A 17,701-nucleotide genomic window follows, 5' to 3' on the forward strand; every position below is an offset into this window, starting at 1 on the left:
TTATTTCCAGTAATTATACTTATCTACATTTTATTATTCACAACTATTACATAAAATTATTTACTTATTTATTAGTATTTGATAACTTCACAGCTTACAGATACTACCACAGGATACTACTTATATCTATGATACAATACGCCAATTACGAGTTTTACAATTATTATCGATTTTATATTTAAATAAAATATCGATTATGACAGAGCTAGAGCCTCAACGCTTTTACACAACCTTATTGTAGATCCTATTAAATCTACAATCCCGAGTATTCCTCTCTACAAATATTCTAACATCTTTACAATCTTCAAAGTTCAAACCGATTGAATAATTTTTTTATTTTTTTGTTAGATTTCATATTTCCTGTTATTATCTAGATTACCTGTATATCATTCACAACTTGTAAAGCCTCAACGCCATTTCGCTTATTGTTGATCTTATTAAATCTATAACCCAGAGTATTCCTCTCTACAATTCTAACCTGTTTACACTCTACGTACTGATTTAATTCTTCACAAGATATTCTCAATTTACTATCACAGCAAACTAAATTCTATCCTTGTTCCTTAGAATACATAATTATAACCTGAGGTAGAATTACGCGTAAAAACACGTTTCGTCTGAAGTCAGCTAATTAGTTTGGTTGGATACGTTGCTAAATCTTTTTGGCTAATGGTTTAAAATTTAAAAGATTATTATATCTTTGTTTAACGCGGAACGGCTTTAACTGCTAATTTATTCGCATACCGCTTCTACGTCAGTTTATATATTAATATATTTTCTAAGCATGTTCTAAGTAAAAAAACCAATAGTATCGCTTAATCTATACTATTATCGCGTCTGAAGCGATACTATTGGTTATTTACAATCACATTCCTCGCTTCTCATCCTCACACAATATTGGTGGAAAAGCCTAAGCCTTGTCCTTTGCGACATCCTTAAAATTGCCCAAAGAATTCTGTATTTCCCTAAACGATTTATCCTTTGTTTCTGGCAGAAACACACCAAGCAGAATAGCAACAGCTACGCAACAAATACTAAAGAACCAATACGTTGGTGCTGGGCCAACTGATGACGTCACAAGGGGAAAATATAAAGATGTAAAGAAAACGGTGCTTTGACAACATAATATGCCGATCGATGTGCCGAATGCTCTGGTTGGACCTTCGAATAGTTCTGTGGATATTGGCCAGATTAGAGAGCCAATACCTGCAAAAATAGAAACAAATGTAAATATTATCTAAGATGTTTTATGAGTTAAAAGTCAGGTGAATGCCGGAATCGTGTAGAGTGAGTGAAATGTAATCTAAGTTATGACTGAGAGTAAAAGAGAAGACTTATATGCGAGAGATACCATTTAAAAATAGTATCTAATATTAACATGATTAAAAAAAAACAACTATGGAGTTTCATGCTGGTTCTTTGCTGCTTTCCGAATCGGTGGTAAATGTTTAAAAATGTTATGACGATTCAAAAGTGCTCTTATAAGAAGTCTAATTGAATAAATAAATGTTTGAGTTTGAGTTTGATGTTAAATATTTTGGCAATGATAGGTTATTAGCGCTCCGGGCATGGCAAGCTGAAATGTGTGTATTTCACCATGACGTCATTGATTTCGCCACATTTATTTCAGTTGTCTCTTTTTTGTTCACGATAGTTTAATTATGCCATCTCACTTGGACGTCTAATATTAATATCTAGCTGTGCCCCGCGGTTTTACCCGCGTGGCTTCGCTCCTGTTGGTCTTAGCGTAATGATATATAGCCTTAGCCTTCCTCGATAAATGGGCTATCTTACACCGAAATAATTTTTCAAATCGGGCCAGTAGTTCCTGGGATTAGCGCGTCCAAACAAAGAAACAATCTCTTCAGGTTTATAATACATATTAGTATAGATAAGATGACATAAATATATTGGACCATTTATATATAAATAAACAATTTCATTAAAAAGATACTTACCAGCACTGTAGCAAAACACTATGAGTATCATGGAAATAATTGGTAAGTAATTCATGAAGCTTGTCACAGCTTCACCATCAGAGTGGGTTTGGAAAAACACTCCTAATCCCATCTGAAATGCAAAATAAAATTGATTAATAAAAAAAAGACGGGTTGCACTCCGGGAGTGCCGGCAGAAGTGAAAACTTGATTATTAACGTTCAGCATGTTTGATATTTTGGAATGGTATCCGTCTTACGCATGGAATATAAGGGCTTAAAAAAAATCCGTCTTACGCTTTTTCGATCAGGCCACGTGTCCTGACGCGAGTTTAAGATTTTATACCCAAGGCCGCTAAAGAAGTTTTCACTTCAAAAAAAATGTGTGCGTGTACTAGTGTACACACGTAAGAAGTGAAACTTCTTTATGACCTTATTTTTCAAAAAATAATTTACTATATGCAACTTTACAGAAATACGGCAAATCACGCGTGGTAGGGATAAGACAAAGATGGCGCGTAACGGAAAAATGTCACGCGTAACGAAAAAATGTTACATTAAATTTTTTTCCAACCCCGATAAAGAAGTTTCACTTCAATGATACTGTATTAGAAACTGATACTTATGAATGTAAGAATTAATAGACACAGCAGATCTTTAGATTAAATAACAGATTATTATTAATTAATTAAATGAATATTGCACGGATCATGTGAAAGGATTTTAATAAAAAAAAAATTAGCAATAGATCGAAAGACGGAAGCCTGAATGTCTTAAAGAAAAATGTATTTCAATAATGAGTAAAATTGAAGACAAAAACTCAATTTCTAGTATAATAATAATTTTTATGTGTGGAAGCACTTACCATCCCCAAAAACAAGCCAAACAAAGACGATAGCAGTAACTGTTTCCTTTTAAACATAGACGTCAAAATCGTTAAAGACACGCTCGCAACCACTTGTATCAAACCAATAATAACAGACGCCAATTCGGGCATTACACTAGTATTCGTAGAGATCAATATCGTCTGCAGATAAAACGTCACAGCGTTGTAACCAACCATCTGGGAACCAAAGAACAGAAGAACGCATAGGGTAAGCGATTTTAAGAACGCTTTATTTTTGAGCATTTCAATTTTGTCAATTTTTATGTTGTCTTCTCTTGATTTCTTGTATTCTTCTATTTCTTCTGCGGCTAATTCTTTAGATCCACGAAATGTGGTAAGGGATTTTAATGCTGCGTCATAGTTTCCTGTAAAAAAGGCAACGTTTGAATCACTACAAAATTGGTGACCAAGTTGAGATGAATTTCGATATCAGTAGTTTACAATAGTACATTCGATATATTTATCAGTGTAAACTGTAAATCAAGAGGCAAATACTAGTTTCAGGTGAAAGCTAATAATAAAAAAAAGACGGGTTGCACTCCGGGAGTGCCGGCAGAAAACTTGATTATTAACGTTGAGCATGTTTGATATTTTGGAATGGTATCCGTCTTACGCTTTTTCGATCAGGTCACGTGTCCGGACGCGAGTTTAAGATTTTATACCCATTACAGAAAAAGTGCTCAACGCCGCTAAAGAAGTGTTCACTTCAAAAAATCTAGCGCACACATTAAGGCTGAACATTTAATTACCAAAATTACTAGCAGCAGAGTTCAGCAAAAGGCTTAAGAAGTAAAAACATTTAAAATCAAACTACTAACCTTTAGAATACTGATAATATGGGCTTTCAGGTAGAAAGATCAAGGGTATCAAACTCACAACTAGAACTCCACAAAATATATAACTAAAAGTATGATAAGAGACGAAAGGACCAACGGAGAGAGTGATCAAGATGCCCAGAGATGAAAACAGCTGTAGAAACGTTCCTAAGGCGCCACGGTGTGTTTTCTGAAATAATATATAATGACCTTTAAGCTATTCAAATAAGATCGATTTTATTAATACCTACATGATTGATCAAGGAAAAAAAAATAATAATTAAAGTCACTAGTTACAAAGTATAAAACAAAATCGCTTCTCTGTCCCTATATATTCCTATGTATGCTTAAATCTTTAAAACAACGCAACGGATTTTGATGCGGTGTTTTTAATAGATAGTGTTCCTCTAGGAAGGCATTCCGCATTAGTATATTATTTTTTAGGTTTGAAAGGAAGGAGGAAGGTTTTACACAAAGCGGCTGAAGCCGCGGCGGAAAGATAGTAGTTTATAAAAACTAAAAATATCGCGATAGCTCGTGAATAGCTAAAAATGTATTCGAGGAATCCACGAATAAAATACTATAAGTACATATTGCAATGTTGAATCTTTTTACGTCGTATATTGTATGACTGTAATCTAAATAAGATAGGATTAATTTCCGTTCACAGTAAAGGAAATTAAAAAATTGGTTGTCTGTAAAGTCGGTTTACTGACGATAGTTGAACGTGACAACGTCCGATTGTGCTTCCTTGTCCTTGCATGGAACGCCTCAGAGCGAGGTAACGCCGCATGAGTCATGTTTTTTCGTGCGTGTATCCGGCTCTATCGAATTATAAGACGTTGTCACGTCAAAAATTATGAGGACACAAACGTATCGGTAACAATAATCAACAGATACTAAAAGCGAATAGCAATAAAAAAAAAGATTTTTTTTCAAACGAATCCTTATCCTTTTCCTTATAATATGTATTTGAAATACTTTCCGTATAGATATTTAGTATCGAAGTTGATTAATTTTAAAAAAATGCAACTATTCTACTTATGCATGTAGGTATTGTAAAATACGTGAGTTACATTTTTCAACCCACGAATCTTCGTAGGCTCTTTTTCTGAATTGTTCTTGAGATTAGCGTACCTATCTAACGAAGATATAAATAAACTCCTCAGCTATTATTAACTAACTGCGCCCCGCGGTTTCACCCGCATTGATCCGCTTCTTTTGGTCTTAGCGTAATGATATATTATAGCCTTCCTCGATGAATGGGCTATCTAACACCGAAATAATTTTTCAAATTGGACCAATAGTTCCTGAGATTAGCGCGTTCAAACAAACAAACTTCAGCTTTATAATATTATTTAGTATAGATATAGAAATTAATTAGGTAATTTACATTAAAAGTACTTACACTGGCTATTTCGGAAGAGTATGTAGGCACGACAACCAGAACTAAACAATCGCCGATCAAAAACACGGTCCGGGCGAATATCACCATCCAGGGTTTAGTCGCAAATATGAGGAATATACTCATTGACAATTTCGGCACAAAGGTTACGAACACAGAGGCTTTTCGACCGATTATGTCTAGTAATATTCCGCCGAGTACGTTAACTGAAACATTAAAAATATTTTTATTAAAAAAAAATATTTTACTTATAATTAGGCAGTTGTGTTGAATCGTAGTACATTCTTATTACATTCAAACTAATATTTAACCCGGCCTCCCGTGTTATTTCTTCCTAGCGGTCCGCACCGGCTAGGCTTCGCCCGTGGTACATATTTCGCAATAAAAGGTAGTCTATGTTCTTTCTCAGGGTCTAAAGATTATCTGTGCCAAATTTCATCAAAATCGGTCCAGTAGTTTATGCGTGAAAACCATACATACAACAACATACAAGTATAGATAATAGTATAAACATGACTTAAATACTCACTAATACCACCAAACAGGAACCCCAAAGCCACCATCCAGGAGCCTTCGCTTGCCGTCAGTGGTCTTTCCAGAGGAGTTTCATTTACATCTGTCAGTTTCACCAACATTGGTGACGGCCATGCTATACTCATGCCCGTTGATAGCATGCACAGATTAACTGAAATTGTATAAATAAATCATTGAATCTAATCCGTGATTTTTCCACAGCACAGAGCACGCTTAACATGAGCCTTTACTTAAACTGATCATCTGTTCAAAACTTGACATTGGCAGAATCCGTCCTCACTGGGATCGGGAGTTGTCACTTGGAAAAAGAAGAAGAAGAAGAAGAAATAAATCATTATAACAAAAGAAGAACCTTTATTATACCCAATAATGTTCCGGAAGAATATACCTACCCAATAAAGTAGGAATGAAAAGAGAGAAACTCTAAAGAGATCTTGCCTTGCAAGTTGACTTGCGGTTGAATTGGGATGAAAACTAATAAAAATATAGGTTAGGGATACAGAATACAAATATCCGAAAGATGAAGTAGATTTTAGGTTATGTTTTTGAGGAAATTTGGTTGAAGACACTTTTAAAAATTAGGTAATTATAAAACTATCGCTGTCTCTCTCCAAAAGTTTGACCTCAATAAGAAGAAGAACTGATGCATATTTATTATTTAAGGTCTGTCTCTCGACTCTGGTGGCAAATTATCTATTTTACAAAAAAAAAAAACAGATGACTCGCAGTTAATACAGGTACAAATATCTTTTAGATTCTTTAATCTTAAATATCCATAATTGTTTAATGATAAGAAATCTCATGAGATAAAGCGTTAAAACTCATCCTTGTTAATAAAGTTACAAACACCTGTTTAACTTATTATTGTAATAAAACAAACATAATTTTTTTAATTAGTACCTACTTATTATCTTATTTAAACATACTTTATGGCGATGAAGCGACGGTTTTAAAACAAGTGTTATTACAAGTGTAACTAATAGGTATAACAAAAATGTAATATTTCTTCTTATTATATTTAAGTTATTAATTTATTATTGTTACGTATTGTCGAAGCATGAAGTGGAACTTCTTTAGATGCATTGTTAGTAAAATTTCAAGATTTCGTCATGGCAATAACGTCACGTAGTGGATTGAAGCGATGATTTTGGTATCTTTGAATCTTGCCAAAGAAGTTTGACTTTTGACACGTCGTGTTCTTTTTTTATCCGATACCTACTACTACTTATACTACTTGTAGTTAAGTTTCTTTGTTTTCGTTTTTGTAGATGTGTTTTAATGGTTTTAATTTAGTTTGGTCAATGATAATATTCTTTTAATACTTCTAAAGCTAATTTGTGTTCTTTGATAATTCGCGTATTATAAACCTTGTCTCTTGTTTAATGAGTCTGATTGTGAATCTTTTAAGTGCAAGATTAAATTATAAAACACTAGCAGATTTTTGTCAAATGTAGCCTTAAATCAGCTACTCACGTACCTGTAGCAGGGGTAATATTTGAATCGGACCCTTAATTGGCTCCTTAATTGTGATATGAATGTAGCCATGTCCTTCATCTATAATTTTCTTTCCAAATCTTTTCTCCAAATAAATTTAGCCATTCTCGAGTTGTAGAAAATTTAGGTAGTTACTTTGGAAAATGTACGCAATGTAGAGGACACAGGAAATAAATTGATTTTTCAATTATCTGCGCATATTGTAACATCACCACTGCTCGAACGGTGAAGGAAAACATCGTGAGGAAACCGACATGTGTCATCCGCCAACCCGCACTTGGCTAGCGTGGTGGATTATGGCCTGTATCCTCATAAGAGGCCCGTGTCCCATTAGTGGGAACGTATATGGACTGATGATGATATAGAGGACACATATCATGATAATTTAATATTTATTGGATTGTGATAGAGGAACGTATGTAAATAGTTTCTGGAAATTATAAATCAATGTTCATTATAATAGCTAATAATTTAATTAATATTTTATTACGAGCAATAAAATTATGCTGCATTATTGCTCGTAAAATTCAGTTCAAAGGTCTTGATATATCCCTAGAATACTTATTGTAACTAATTCCTTGTTTACCATGCTACAATGTGGTGCAATTTATTTCTAAGATCTTTGTTACAGAAGTTAAAGATACATTTTTAAAATAAAATCTTGTACCTACTATAATATTATGATAATACTCGCGTTATACCAAAAACAGGAAAATCATTACTACCTACTTAAAAATAACTAGTCATTTACAGACAAAGCATTGACTGAAATAAAAATAAAAATGTGTGCGTGTAAGTACTAGTGTACACACGTAAGAAGTGAAACTTCTTTATGACCTTATTTTTCAAAAAATAATTTACTATATGCAACTTTACAGAAATACGTCGAATCACGCGTGGTAGGGATAAGAAAAAGATGGCGCGTAACGGAAAAATGTCACGCGTAACGAAAAAATGTTACCTACACTAAATTTTTTTCCAACCCCGATAAAGAAGTTTCACTTCAATAATTACCTACTTAACTAATGCCAAATTGTTTTTTTTTATTATAGGGGCCGTTTTGTTCATAATATTTGACCTTCTCTATGGTATGGTAACAGAATACTAGGAAAGAAGGAGGTAATTAAAACTCGTTGTACCAAAACTGATTTTGCCAGATGCCAATACTCAGCTAACTCATTAACCCACAAAAAAATTAAACACAGTCTAACCACAGAATACATAATAGTAGCTAAACGCTAGTCTAACTTTAAACCAGGGATCTTTCACTTAATAGTTGTCTATGTGAAATACGACAAACCAGAAAAAGTTTTTTGTGGTAAGACAGTAATAGATTATTTTGCTGTGATTTAAAAAAACAAAACAATGAACTGGCTAAAAATACTTAATTATGATGACATAGAAAAACTCCTTGCTACGTCATGCACTGTGTAATTATTATTTCTATATTATTTAGTAATTTAACAAATTGTTACACTTCACACTTAACTATGTATTAATATTTAGTTATTATAGGTCTACCAGAATCTGATGGCATATTTATATTTAAGAAATAAAAGATTTTTATGTGGCAACTTATTTGACAACTATCAAATTGGATGTCAAATTATTTGTCTTTTTTGCAGTTGATGAATAATTTTTAGGATTTTGTCTAAAAAATCTTTGAAAATGTCGAAAAAGCCGCTGCGATCACAAGCAAGAGGTGTTGTTTATAATGTGTATAGAAAAACATTCGATGAAGAAGGGTCAAACACATCACAATTTTCAATTTTGAAGATTTTATTGGTAAATTGGACTTACCCGTTTTGATACTATAAATTAAAAAATATTATATGTAGGTAACTATAATATTGTTTGTTGATTAGAATACAATTTTATGAAAACTTATTACAGGAGTTTCCAATACGGCTATTCGTCAAGTCCAAGCTGTCCAAGTCAATTTTATAATGTGTGTCTGTGAATACTTACGAAAATAAACATAATTTTATTTTATTCTTATTTTATTTTATAAAAAATTATAAGCAGTTTTGATCTACATTATCATTATATCGATATTTTCACATGGCATACTGGTAAGGAATATACAAATATAGGTATGTGTAAATAATAATATGTATTACCTGTATAAAAGTAATTTGTATAATTGTATATTATACATGTAAGTATGTACCTACATAATATTAAGTGGATATCTCATTATTAAGTACAGTATTGTCCACTTATGTAATGTGAGTAATGATATTTAGGACAAAATAAAAAATAAGCAGTATCAAGATCGTTCAGTCCATTTTCCCTAGGGTTGCACACTCAAAATTTTGATTTCCCTAATTGCCATCAGATTCTGGTTTACCTATAACAGTTTATTTTTTTCATGTACCTAACCTATTTTAAGTTAAGGAAGAGTGGGTTGTCCTGACACAAGTTTTATCCTAAACTTACTAGGAGGGCCCTACTACTCCATATTGTGTAAAATTAGAAACGAAATAAACTATTTTTAATTTTATTTCTTTAAATGGTACCTAACTACTTATATATATATACGTATATAGGTACGCAATAAGGATATATACCATTATTATAGGTAAACCAGAATCTGATGGCAATTAGGGAAATCAAAATTTTGAGTGTGCAACCCTAGGGAAAATGGACTGAACGATCTTGATACTTCTTATTTTTAAGCTATTGCATAGCTTCTATCGCGGGCCTTGAGTGCGGGGACCGAATCGAGAAATTCCATAACGAAAAAACCTCACGCTCCCCACTCCGACGGGCTCGGAGGTGTGGCTTGAAGGCATGCTATGCAATAGCTTTACCGCGGCATGGCAGTCCCCGAGTGCCACATTTTTTTTTTTATTTTTTTACAAAGCATTTTCGATCATAATTCTGATACCAAATACATAGTAAATAGTAAATACTATATAACTAAAATCTCAGATTCTTCTCAAAGAATGTCTGTGTCCATGGGATAAGCCGACAGGCTGACAGAACGTTATCTTGTGCATTATAATTTCGTCGGTTGTAAAACTATACAAAATAAGTAGGTACTCCAAAAATCTGTCTCGATCAATCCATATAGTATAGGACATGTATTTAAAGTTTACAGTTTTATTTTGGAGCTATCTACACTCCATTTTTTAGACGAAAAACATCAATATAAAACATCAAAATAATATAATATACGGAACCCCAAAACTTTACAAAGCTCTGATCTTCAATATAATTATTAATTACGAAATGAAAACAAAACTTTACTAGTAATAGAACCGGTTGAGTGACCTTCGGGAAAATCGCGCTGCAAAAAACAGACGAGACAGTTACGTTAATTCATTGATAATAATAATGAGGTTCCTTTTGACATTATATTCACCTTTGGATATTTAAATTTGCTGAGCTTGCATTTGCACTAATTTTTTACTTTTATTACTACTATGAATAGTAGGTATAACATGATCTGTGCTTTTATTAGGTTTACCTGTATGTTTGTATCCCTATAGTATACATTTGTACCGAATCCTTTAGACTTATTTTATTGGGGTCATATTGTTTTGGTTGTAGCAATGAAATTGGCAACATTAACAGGTAACAATTATATTTTATTAAATTGTTACTTCAGTAATAATTGTAAACTTTACAGTCCTAATCTTATAATAATATTATGAAGACCAAATTATGATAAGAACTAAGCGTTAAAAATGTAACTCAAATTGCTGAACTCACTCAATTAAAACTTTTTATTTTGTCCTCAATATCATTAGTCACATTACATAAGTGGACAATACTGTATTATGTATGTACATACTTTCATGTTTAATATACATATTAGTTTTATATGTATATTAGACATATTATTATTTACACATACCTATATTTGTTTAAATCATTATCATTATGCCATGTCAAAATATGGATATAATGATAATGCAGATCAAAACTAGATTGCTTATAATTTTTTATGAAATAAAGCAAAAATAAAATAATTTAACTATGTTTATTTTCGTAAGTATTAACAGATACACACATTATAAAGTTGACTTGGACAGCTTAGACTTGACGAATAGCCGTATTGGAAACTCCTGTAATAAGTTTTCATAAAATTATATTGTAATCAACAAAAAATATTATAGTTACCTACTTATAATATTTTTAATTAAAAGTATCAAAACGGGTAAGTCAAATTTACCAATAAAATCTTCAAAATTGAAAATTGTTATGTTTCTGACCCTTCTTCATCGAATATTTTTCTATACACATTGTAAACAACACCTCTTGCTTGTGATCGCAGCCGCTTTTTCGACATGTTCGAAGATTTTATAAACAAAATCCTAAAAATTATTCATCAACTGCGAAGAAGACAAATAATTTGACAACCAATTTGATAGCTGTTGTCAAATAAAGTTGCCACGTGAAAATCTTTTATTTTATAAATATAAATATGCCATCAGATTCTAGTAGACCAGAAACCTATACGCTATGGGTAGATAGTTCAAGGTAGACCATGAGCCATGACATTGCAACATGATAAATATTCAGAACGCATCTAATTCAGGGTAATTGTGTTCAAATGATAAAACCGATAGGAATAAGATTTTAATAGTGACGTAGTGGTTTTAAATTTTTAATATTGCAGTCTTCGGACTTCGAAAGATTTTTATGAAAAAAAAAATTGGTTGTCTGTAAAGTCGGTTTACTGACGATAGTTGAACGTGACAACGTACGTTTCCGCTTCTTTGTCGCTCGTTCCGCGCTCTCGCTCGCACTTCAAGCCTAACATGGAACGCCTCAGAGCGAGGTAACGCCGCATGAGTCATGTTTTTTCGTGCGTGCAGCCGGCGCTATCGAATTATAAGACGTTGTCACGTCAAAAATGCCTCAGATAATATAGTAAAATACATACAAAATTATATATAATCATAACAAAGTTAGCTATTTACTACGACACTACGTAATATCATAGATTATACATGCTACATTTATAAAAACAATCATTATTATTTGTCCAATATCTTTTATCTCCATTGCTGACCTAGTTACCCAATTGCAAAAAATTATCACGACAAATCCGTGTCCAAGTGTACAAGATTAGATACCTATATACCTACCTAGGTAATAAAGAAGTTGCAACTGCTTCATGCAAGTCATATCAAAACAAATAACATTTATCTGTCTAAATACGATCAGGGGCCGTATTATGACCTCTTATTTCCAGACAGATTACGCCGTGAATTGAACTGACTGGCAAATTCATATTATGATCGCAATAACCAGCCATGGCCATTTGCCAGTCAGTTGAATTGAAAATGAAAAATAAAAAATGAAAAATTATTTATTTAAGCAAAAAACACAATACCTAACAATAAAGAATTTTCTGTAGCTTATTACACATTATAAGTATATTTAAGTACTAGCTTTCCGCTCGCGGCTTCGCCCGCGTTTTCAAAGAAAAACCCGTTCCCGTAGGATTTCCGGGATAAAACCTTTCCTATGTCCTTTCTCGGGTATCAAAATATCTCTATACCAAATTTCATGCAAATTGGTTCAGTAGTTAAGGCGTGATTGAGTAACAGACAGACAGACAGAGTTACTTTCGCATTTATAATATTAGTATGGATTAACGAATAATAACAGCTACTAATAATAGCACACTAAGAGAACTTGTGTCGTGGGAGCTGGTACGATATTCATATCACGGCACTCACTGACAGGAAATAAGAGGTCATAATACGGCCCCTGTATTTTTGAAAGATGTATCCTGATCCTGATTCGTAATATTCTCAATGTCATTGATTCATTAATAATAGATGTGATAGAACGCAGATTAATCGAATGTATGTTTCATCGCGATACGTGCAGTGGAACGCGGGTAATATGAAACATTCATATAGGAAATTCAAACATTCATATTTTTTATTTAAATAGCATTATACAGTAAACATTTATAAAATATGCTGGCAGCAATGCTTATTTTTTAACGTATCTGTGGTGCAGTCTATGTATGATTTATAGAAATGAGTTCGACGTTCACAGTAACTGCATTATTTTATTTATAGTAAATAAAAGCGTGTTAAAAAGATTTGTATTTTTTTAAAAACAATAATAAGTCTAGTCTACTGTATATCTTTATTGATAACATTCAAGTATTTGTTTATCTATTCTCAATATTGTTTTATCTCTTTCAGTAGGTACCTATGAATGACCACGTACCTATGTATAGGTAGATTACACAGCTCAAAAAACATTTTTTTTTGTTGCCCTGGATATTTCTACAGATTAATATATTCCTAGTAGGTACCCAGTTTGCATATATAATAATTAGAATTATTTGATTGGCTCTAGTTATTATTTTAATTTGAATTTTCATATATTTAATTATCTGAAGGCTCTTCAGAATACGGGTCATTTAAACAAGTGTTTATTTTTTTGATAAATTCCGTTTTCTGCACATTTCTTCGCTCATACATAAGCCTATTTAATAAAACTGGCTGTAGAATATCAGAATATTAATGGTGTATGTAAAAAAAAAAAACATTTTTATGAACCACAATGTTCGCATTGTTGTTCAAACCGAAGTTTGTATCGAGTTGAAATAACCGAGTAGCACTTGGTCAGTAAAGTGGATACAGCAAATTCCCTTGATGTTATCTATTTTGTGAGATTATAGCAAAGCAAATTATTCATGGGGATCAATAATTAATAATTAATATGGAAATTTAGGTCATTGAAAGAATCTAGAAATATAAGAAGAATATCCGACGGCCCTACGGTCGCGTTGAAAATTGATAAAAGATGAAAATTTCACAAATTTATAATTATAACCGATGCTGAATGTAAATTATGGAGAGGTACAGTGTTGTTAAATCTAAGGTAAATTTTAAGCACCAAATTATAAAGAAATCGTGCAAAAGATGTTGAAAAACTTCAATAATTTATGAGCAAGTTCGAAACATAAAGCTACACTTGCCCCACAGTCTCCTGGATAAATTTCAAGATAATCTGGAAATTTCTGTGAGAAACAGGAAGAACGTATCCAAAAAGACCTATAGTGAGGGGATAAAGGTTTCAAACTATATGGGATCGTCACATGAAGGCATATTACTGATGGTCCTTAAGAAATAATTGTGTACGAATTAAATATACAAGTAAATCTTATAAAATGTACCAACCTACAACTGCTACCTATGTCATAAGTTTTAATGATTTTTCTTTATTTTTATTTCTATGGAAATTAATTTAAAACTAAAGCAAAACAATTATTAAAACATTGTAATAAAATATAAAGGATATTAAACAAATATACCTACACCTACTATTTCTTTTTATAGTCTAATAAAAAATTACGATATTTTTTTTTAATAAATTAATTATTCGAAACCACTTAAAACCATTGTTGACCACATATTATATTCTATTAATCAATTCAAGGGTTAGATTTTTTTTACATAATTAACACCTTATTTTGAATAAAATTGTATTGTAACTGACTCATATTTAAGAGAACATAATTATAATAAATATATGCATTTTCACTCATACCATTTATCATATTTCTTTACAGGGAGTGTCTCCAGCAATCTGTACCTACCTACATTATATTTTAAAATAATAATTAATCTGTTTCTACCTACCTTTGTAAGTAGGTATTAAGGTAAACTTGACGAACATTTTAATTACTAGTAGTAATTAAAATGTTCGTCAAGTTTACCTTAATTTACTACGAAAGTTAAGCATGGATAGTTGTTCTGTACAAAACATTAAAAATATTACATTACCCACTAAAACCACCGCATATTGTCGCACCAGAGTTGGTGATATTTGGAATTTCATTGTTTAAACTTTTTAAATGTCACTGGCAAAAAACACACGAAAAAAAAAAGAAAAAATTAAAAAACGCGCGAAATCCATCCGGTTTCTGTCAAAGCCAATACGGAGTGTGGTGAATGAACATGACTTTGTAATAGCTAACTAGATCTATTGCTCCTACATAAAAATTGTCGTAATTGTAAGTTTCATGGTATTCACTAAGAATAGACAAAGAGTGAAAAAATCTTGAAAAAATGTCAACTTTCAGATAAAATTTGCTTTTAAAAATATCCAGGTAAGTAAGCAAATTCGCATCTATAATATCAATGATGTGGAATGTGTGAAATGTAATAATAGCAGTGACAAATATCATTTAAAAAATTCGAATTTAAAAACACATAAAAAAGTAACTATGTATTTAAATGTGTGGTAGTTCCGTAGTTACCTAGCTAAAAATATAATAAATTATATTGTATATTATTGTGATCTTATGTGATAGACTTAATTAATTAGAATCAATCAAATTATAAAACCTTGCAACAGTGATATGGTACCTATAATCAGCAAATAAAAACCCTCAATTTTAGGGTGTCGAGGTGAGAGTCGAGAGATTTTCCCATTTTCAAAAATTCGTAACTCAAAAACTGAAAGTTTCCTACATATGAAATTTCAGATTTAGGTTGCATCTAAGGCTAGCTAAGTACAACAAAAATACGACTCTTAACTCGACGCCCTATAAAGTACAGTTTAACCCCTTCAATCAACAATGATAAAATATATTCACGGAATTCATTTTTTTAGTTTTATTTTGTACACATCTTTAATAGTACAGACTTAGTACAGATATCATTTTTTATCAATAGAACAATGTTTGTAAGATATTGTACTTTGCTACTTGCTGACCTTAGTACCTATATTACATCGGATAATAATCCACAAATTGAATTTTTTAGATTTATATTCAAAACGGAAGAAAGAGAGATTTAATTTGATAGTTCTCCATTACATTATTAATTGCCATTACGATAAGAATATTAATTTTATAGGAAGGAGTTACTTACCTATCTTTCCCATAAGCAAAATAGGTAGTTAGACATAGGTATTCTGCTATTGAACATTGGCTCCTGAATTTGGTCGTTTGGTGTGCTAATAAAAACAAATGAAACGCTCATAAGTATTGTGTATACTGTATTGTGTACAATTAAAATCATCTAAGGCCATTTTCCCATTGCTATACGCACAGGCGATTCAAGTATCCTGCAAGTCTCGGAGACTAGTCGCCGCGGAATATCTCACATACATTGTACCGGTAGCGTAGTGTGCGAGCCTACATACAAATGTATGTGAGATACTCCGCGGCGACTAGTCTCCGAGACCTGCAGGATACTTGAATCGCCTGTGCGTATCGTAATGGGAGAATGGCCTAATACTTAGATTATGGATTGGTCTCCGCGCGCGCGCTACGACTAGATACCGCCGGCGTACTTGAAAAATGCGGCAACTTATAGTACGCCGAATTCGGCGTACCCAAGCCAGTCGTGTCACAAGCATTGTGTGGAGAGGGTGAACTGATAATTTATAAAGATTTTGAACAAAATCTGAAGTAAAATGCCTATTTGTGTCATAAAACTATTTAAAAATAATACAACAAAAAATATGAAAGACACTGGGATCACGTACCATCACTAAGTATCGTATTATTCGAAATTTCTCCTTTACTTCGAAAAATTTTTCTACGAAAATACGACGCCATTCAGTGTTGCCGTATTGCATATCCAAAAAAATACACGTGGTTGAGGAAATATTTTAGCAATAATTTGAACTTTTTTTTTTCAATACTATTACTAACACATGTATAAAAAAGTATAATACAATAATTTATTTCTGTTTAACCATGTTTAACTGACTCATATAATATGTTTTTTTTTATTTCCGCTTTTTTACTTTTAACCTTTTGACCGCCAGAGCAAAAACGCATCGCCGTGCCCTCCACGCCAAGCCACAAATTCAATGAGATAACCTTGAAAATAGTAGGGAGTCCAAAATGTTATCGATAAACATAATAATTCACGTCTGAATATTTGAATAAACAGCTTATAACACAAAAATAATATTAATTTAACCTCATCTCCTACTGTAAAAACTTAAGACCACATTTATAGCAACTATCAACAAAAAAAATCAACCTTTTGAGATACAAAAATACATATAAAATTGCAGCAAGTTACAGCACTATTCTCTATCAGATGGCGCGGGCAACCATCCTTTTTTTTATAATCTCTCGCTTCTGATTAGGGATGTGTAGCTGTATATTATTATAACTTATCGAGTTTATTTATTAATTTTATATGAACTATAGGTATTATTGTGGAGTGTTTATTTGTAAATATCAAAACAACTATTACCTTTAAATAAAGGGAATTGCATTAAAACTACATATTTATTTTCCAATCATTTAGTTTAATACTTGAGTTATTACAAATACTAATTATATGTAGGTACCTATTTAGGTCAATTACCATATTTTGATATGACATAGCGACAATTTGTATCATAAGAATATTCTAATAAAGGCACTGATTAGACTTATTAGGTAATAAATTTTGAAAACTGCTAAATAGGTAAGTACCTACAGATTTTTAGAGATATTTATACATTTTGGACCTAAGCGAATTTTTATCATTACATGGACAATAAATATTATGCTAGAACGCATACATTGTGTTTGTGACGATAAAATAAAAAATAATAAAAAATCAACAATTGTAAGTATATATATCTAATCATTATGTTCATTAACAGCCTTGTATTTACCTACCTATCTATATAATTAT

At 31.9% G+C, this 17,701-nt stretch overlaps 1 protein-coding gene across 1 annotated transcript; it reads right to left on the minus strand.

Moving 5' to 3' along the window:
* Window positions 1–834: 834 nt before the first annotated feature.
* LOC149478094 (facilitated trehalose transporter Tret1-like) lies at window positions 835–14,979 on the minus strand. Its single transcript, XM_089709895.1, has 7 exons — window positions 14,837–14,979; window positions 5,572–5,727; window positions 5,046–5,248; window positions 3,641–3,827; window positions 2,802–3,187; window positions 1,959–2,070; window positions 835–1,206 (listed from the first exon to the last, which is right to left on the minus strand). The coding sequence occupies exons 1-7, from the start codon at window positions 14,889–14,891 to the stop codon at window positions 911–913; spliced, it is 1,395 nt and encodes a 464-aa protein (XP_089566021.1). The 5' UTR covers window positions 14,892–14,979; the 3' UTR covers window positions 835–910.
* Window positions 14,980–17,701: the final 2,722 nt, after the last annotated feature.

The sequence above is a fragment of the Colias philodice genome, chromosome 23 (assembly GCF_061535455.1).
Source record: "Colias philodice isolate Cphi_HAF_F1 chromosome 23, ilColPhil1 Martin Lab GWU primary, whole genome shotgun sequence".
NCBI classification, from domain to species: domain Eukaryota; kingdom Metazoa; phylum Arthropoda; class Insecta; order Lepidoptera; family Pieridae; genus Colias; species Colias philodice.

Excerpts from the sequence above, each read along its gene's own strand:
- LOC149478094 (XM_089709895.1), bottom strand. The coding sequence starts at position 14,891 with ATGAAATTCCAAATATCACCAACTCTGGTGCGACAATATGCGGTGGTT. Across the intron at positions 5,728-14,836 it reads ATATGCGGTGGTTTTAGTGG|TTAATCTGTGCATGCTATCA; the intron begins GTAATGTAATAT and ends ATACAATTTCAG. Across the intron at positions 1,207-1,958 it reads AGTGTTTTGCTACAGTGCTG|GTATTGGCTCTCTAATCTGG; the intron begins GTAAGTATCTTT and ends CTATTTTTGCAG.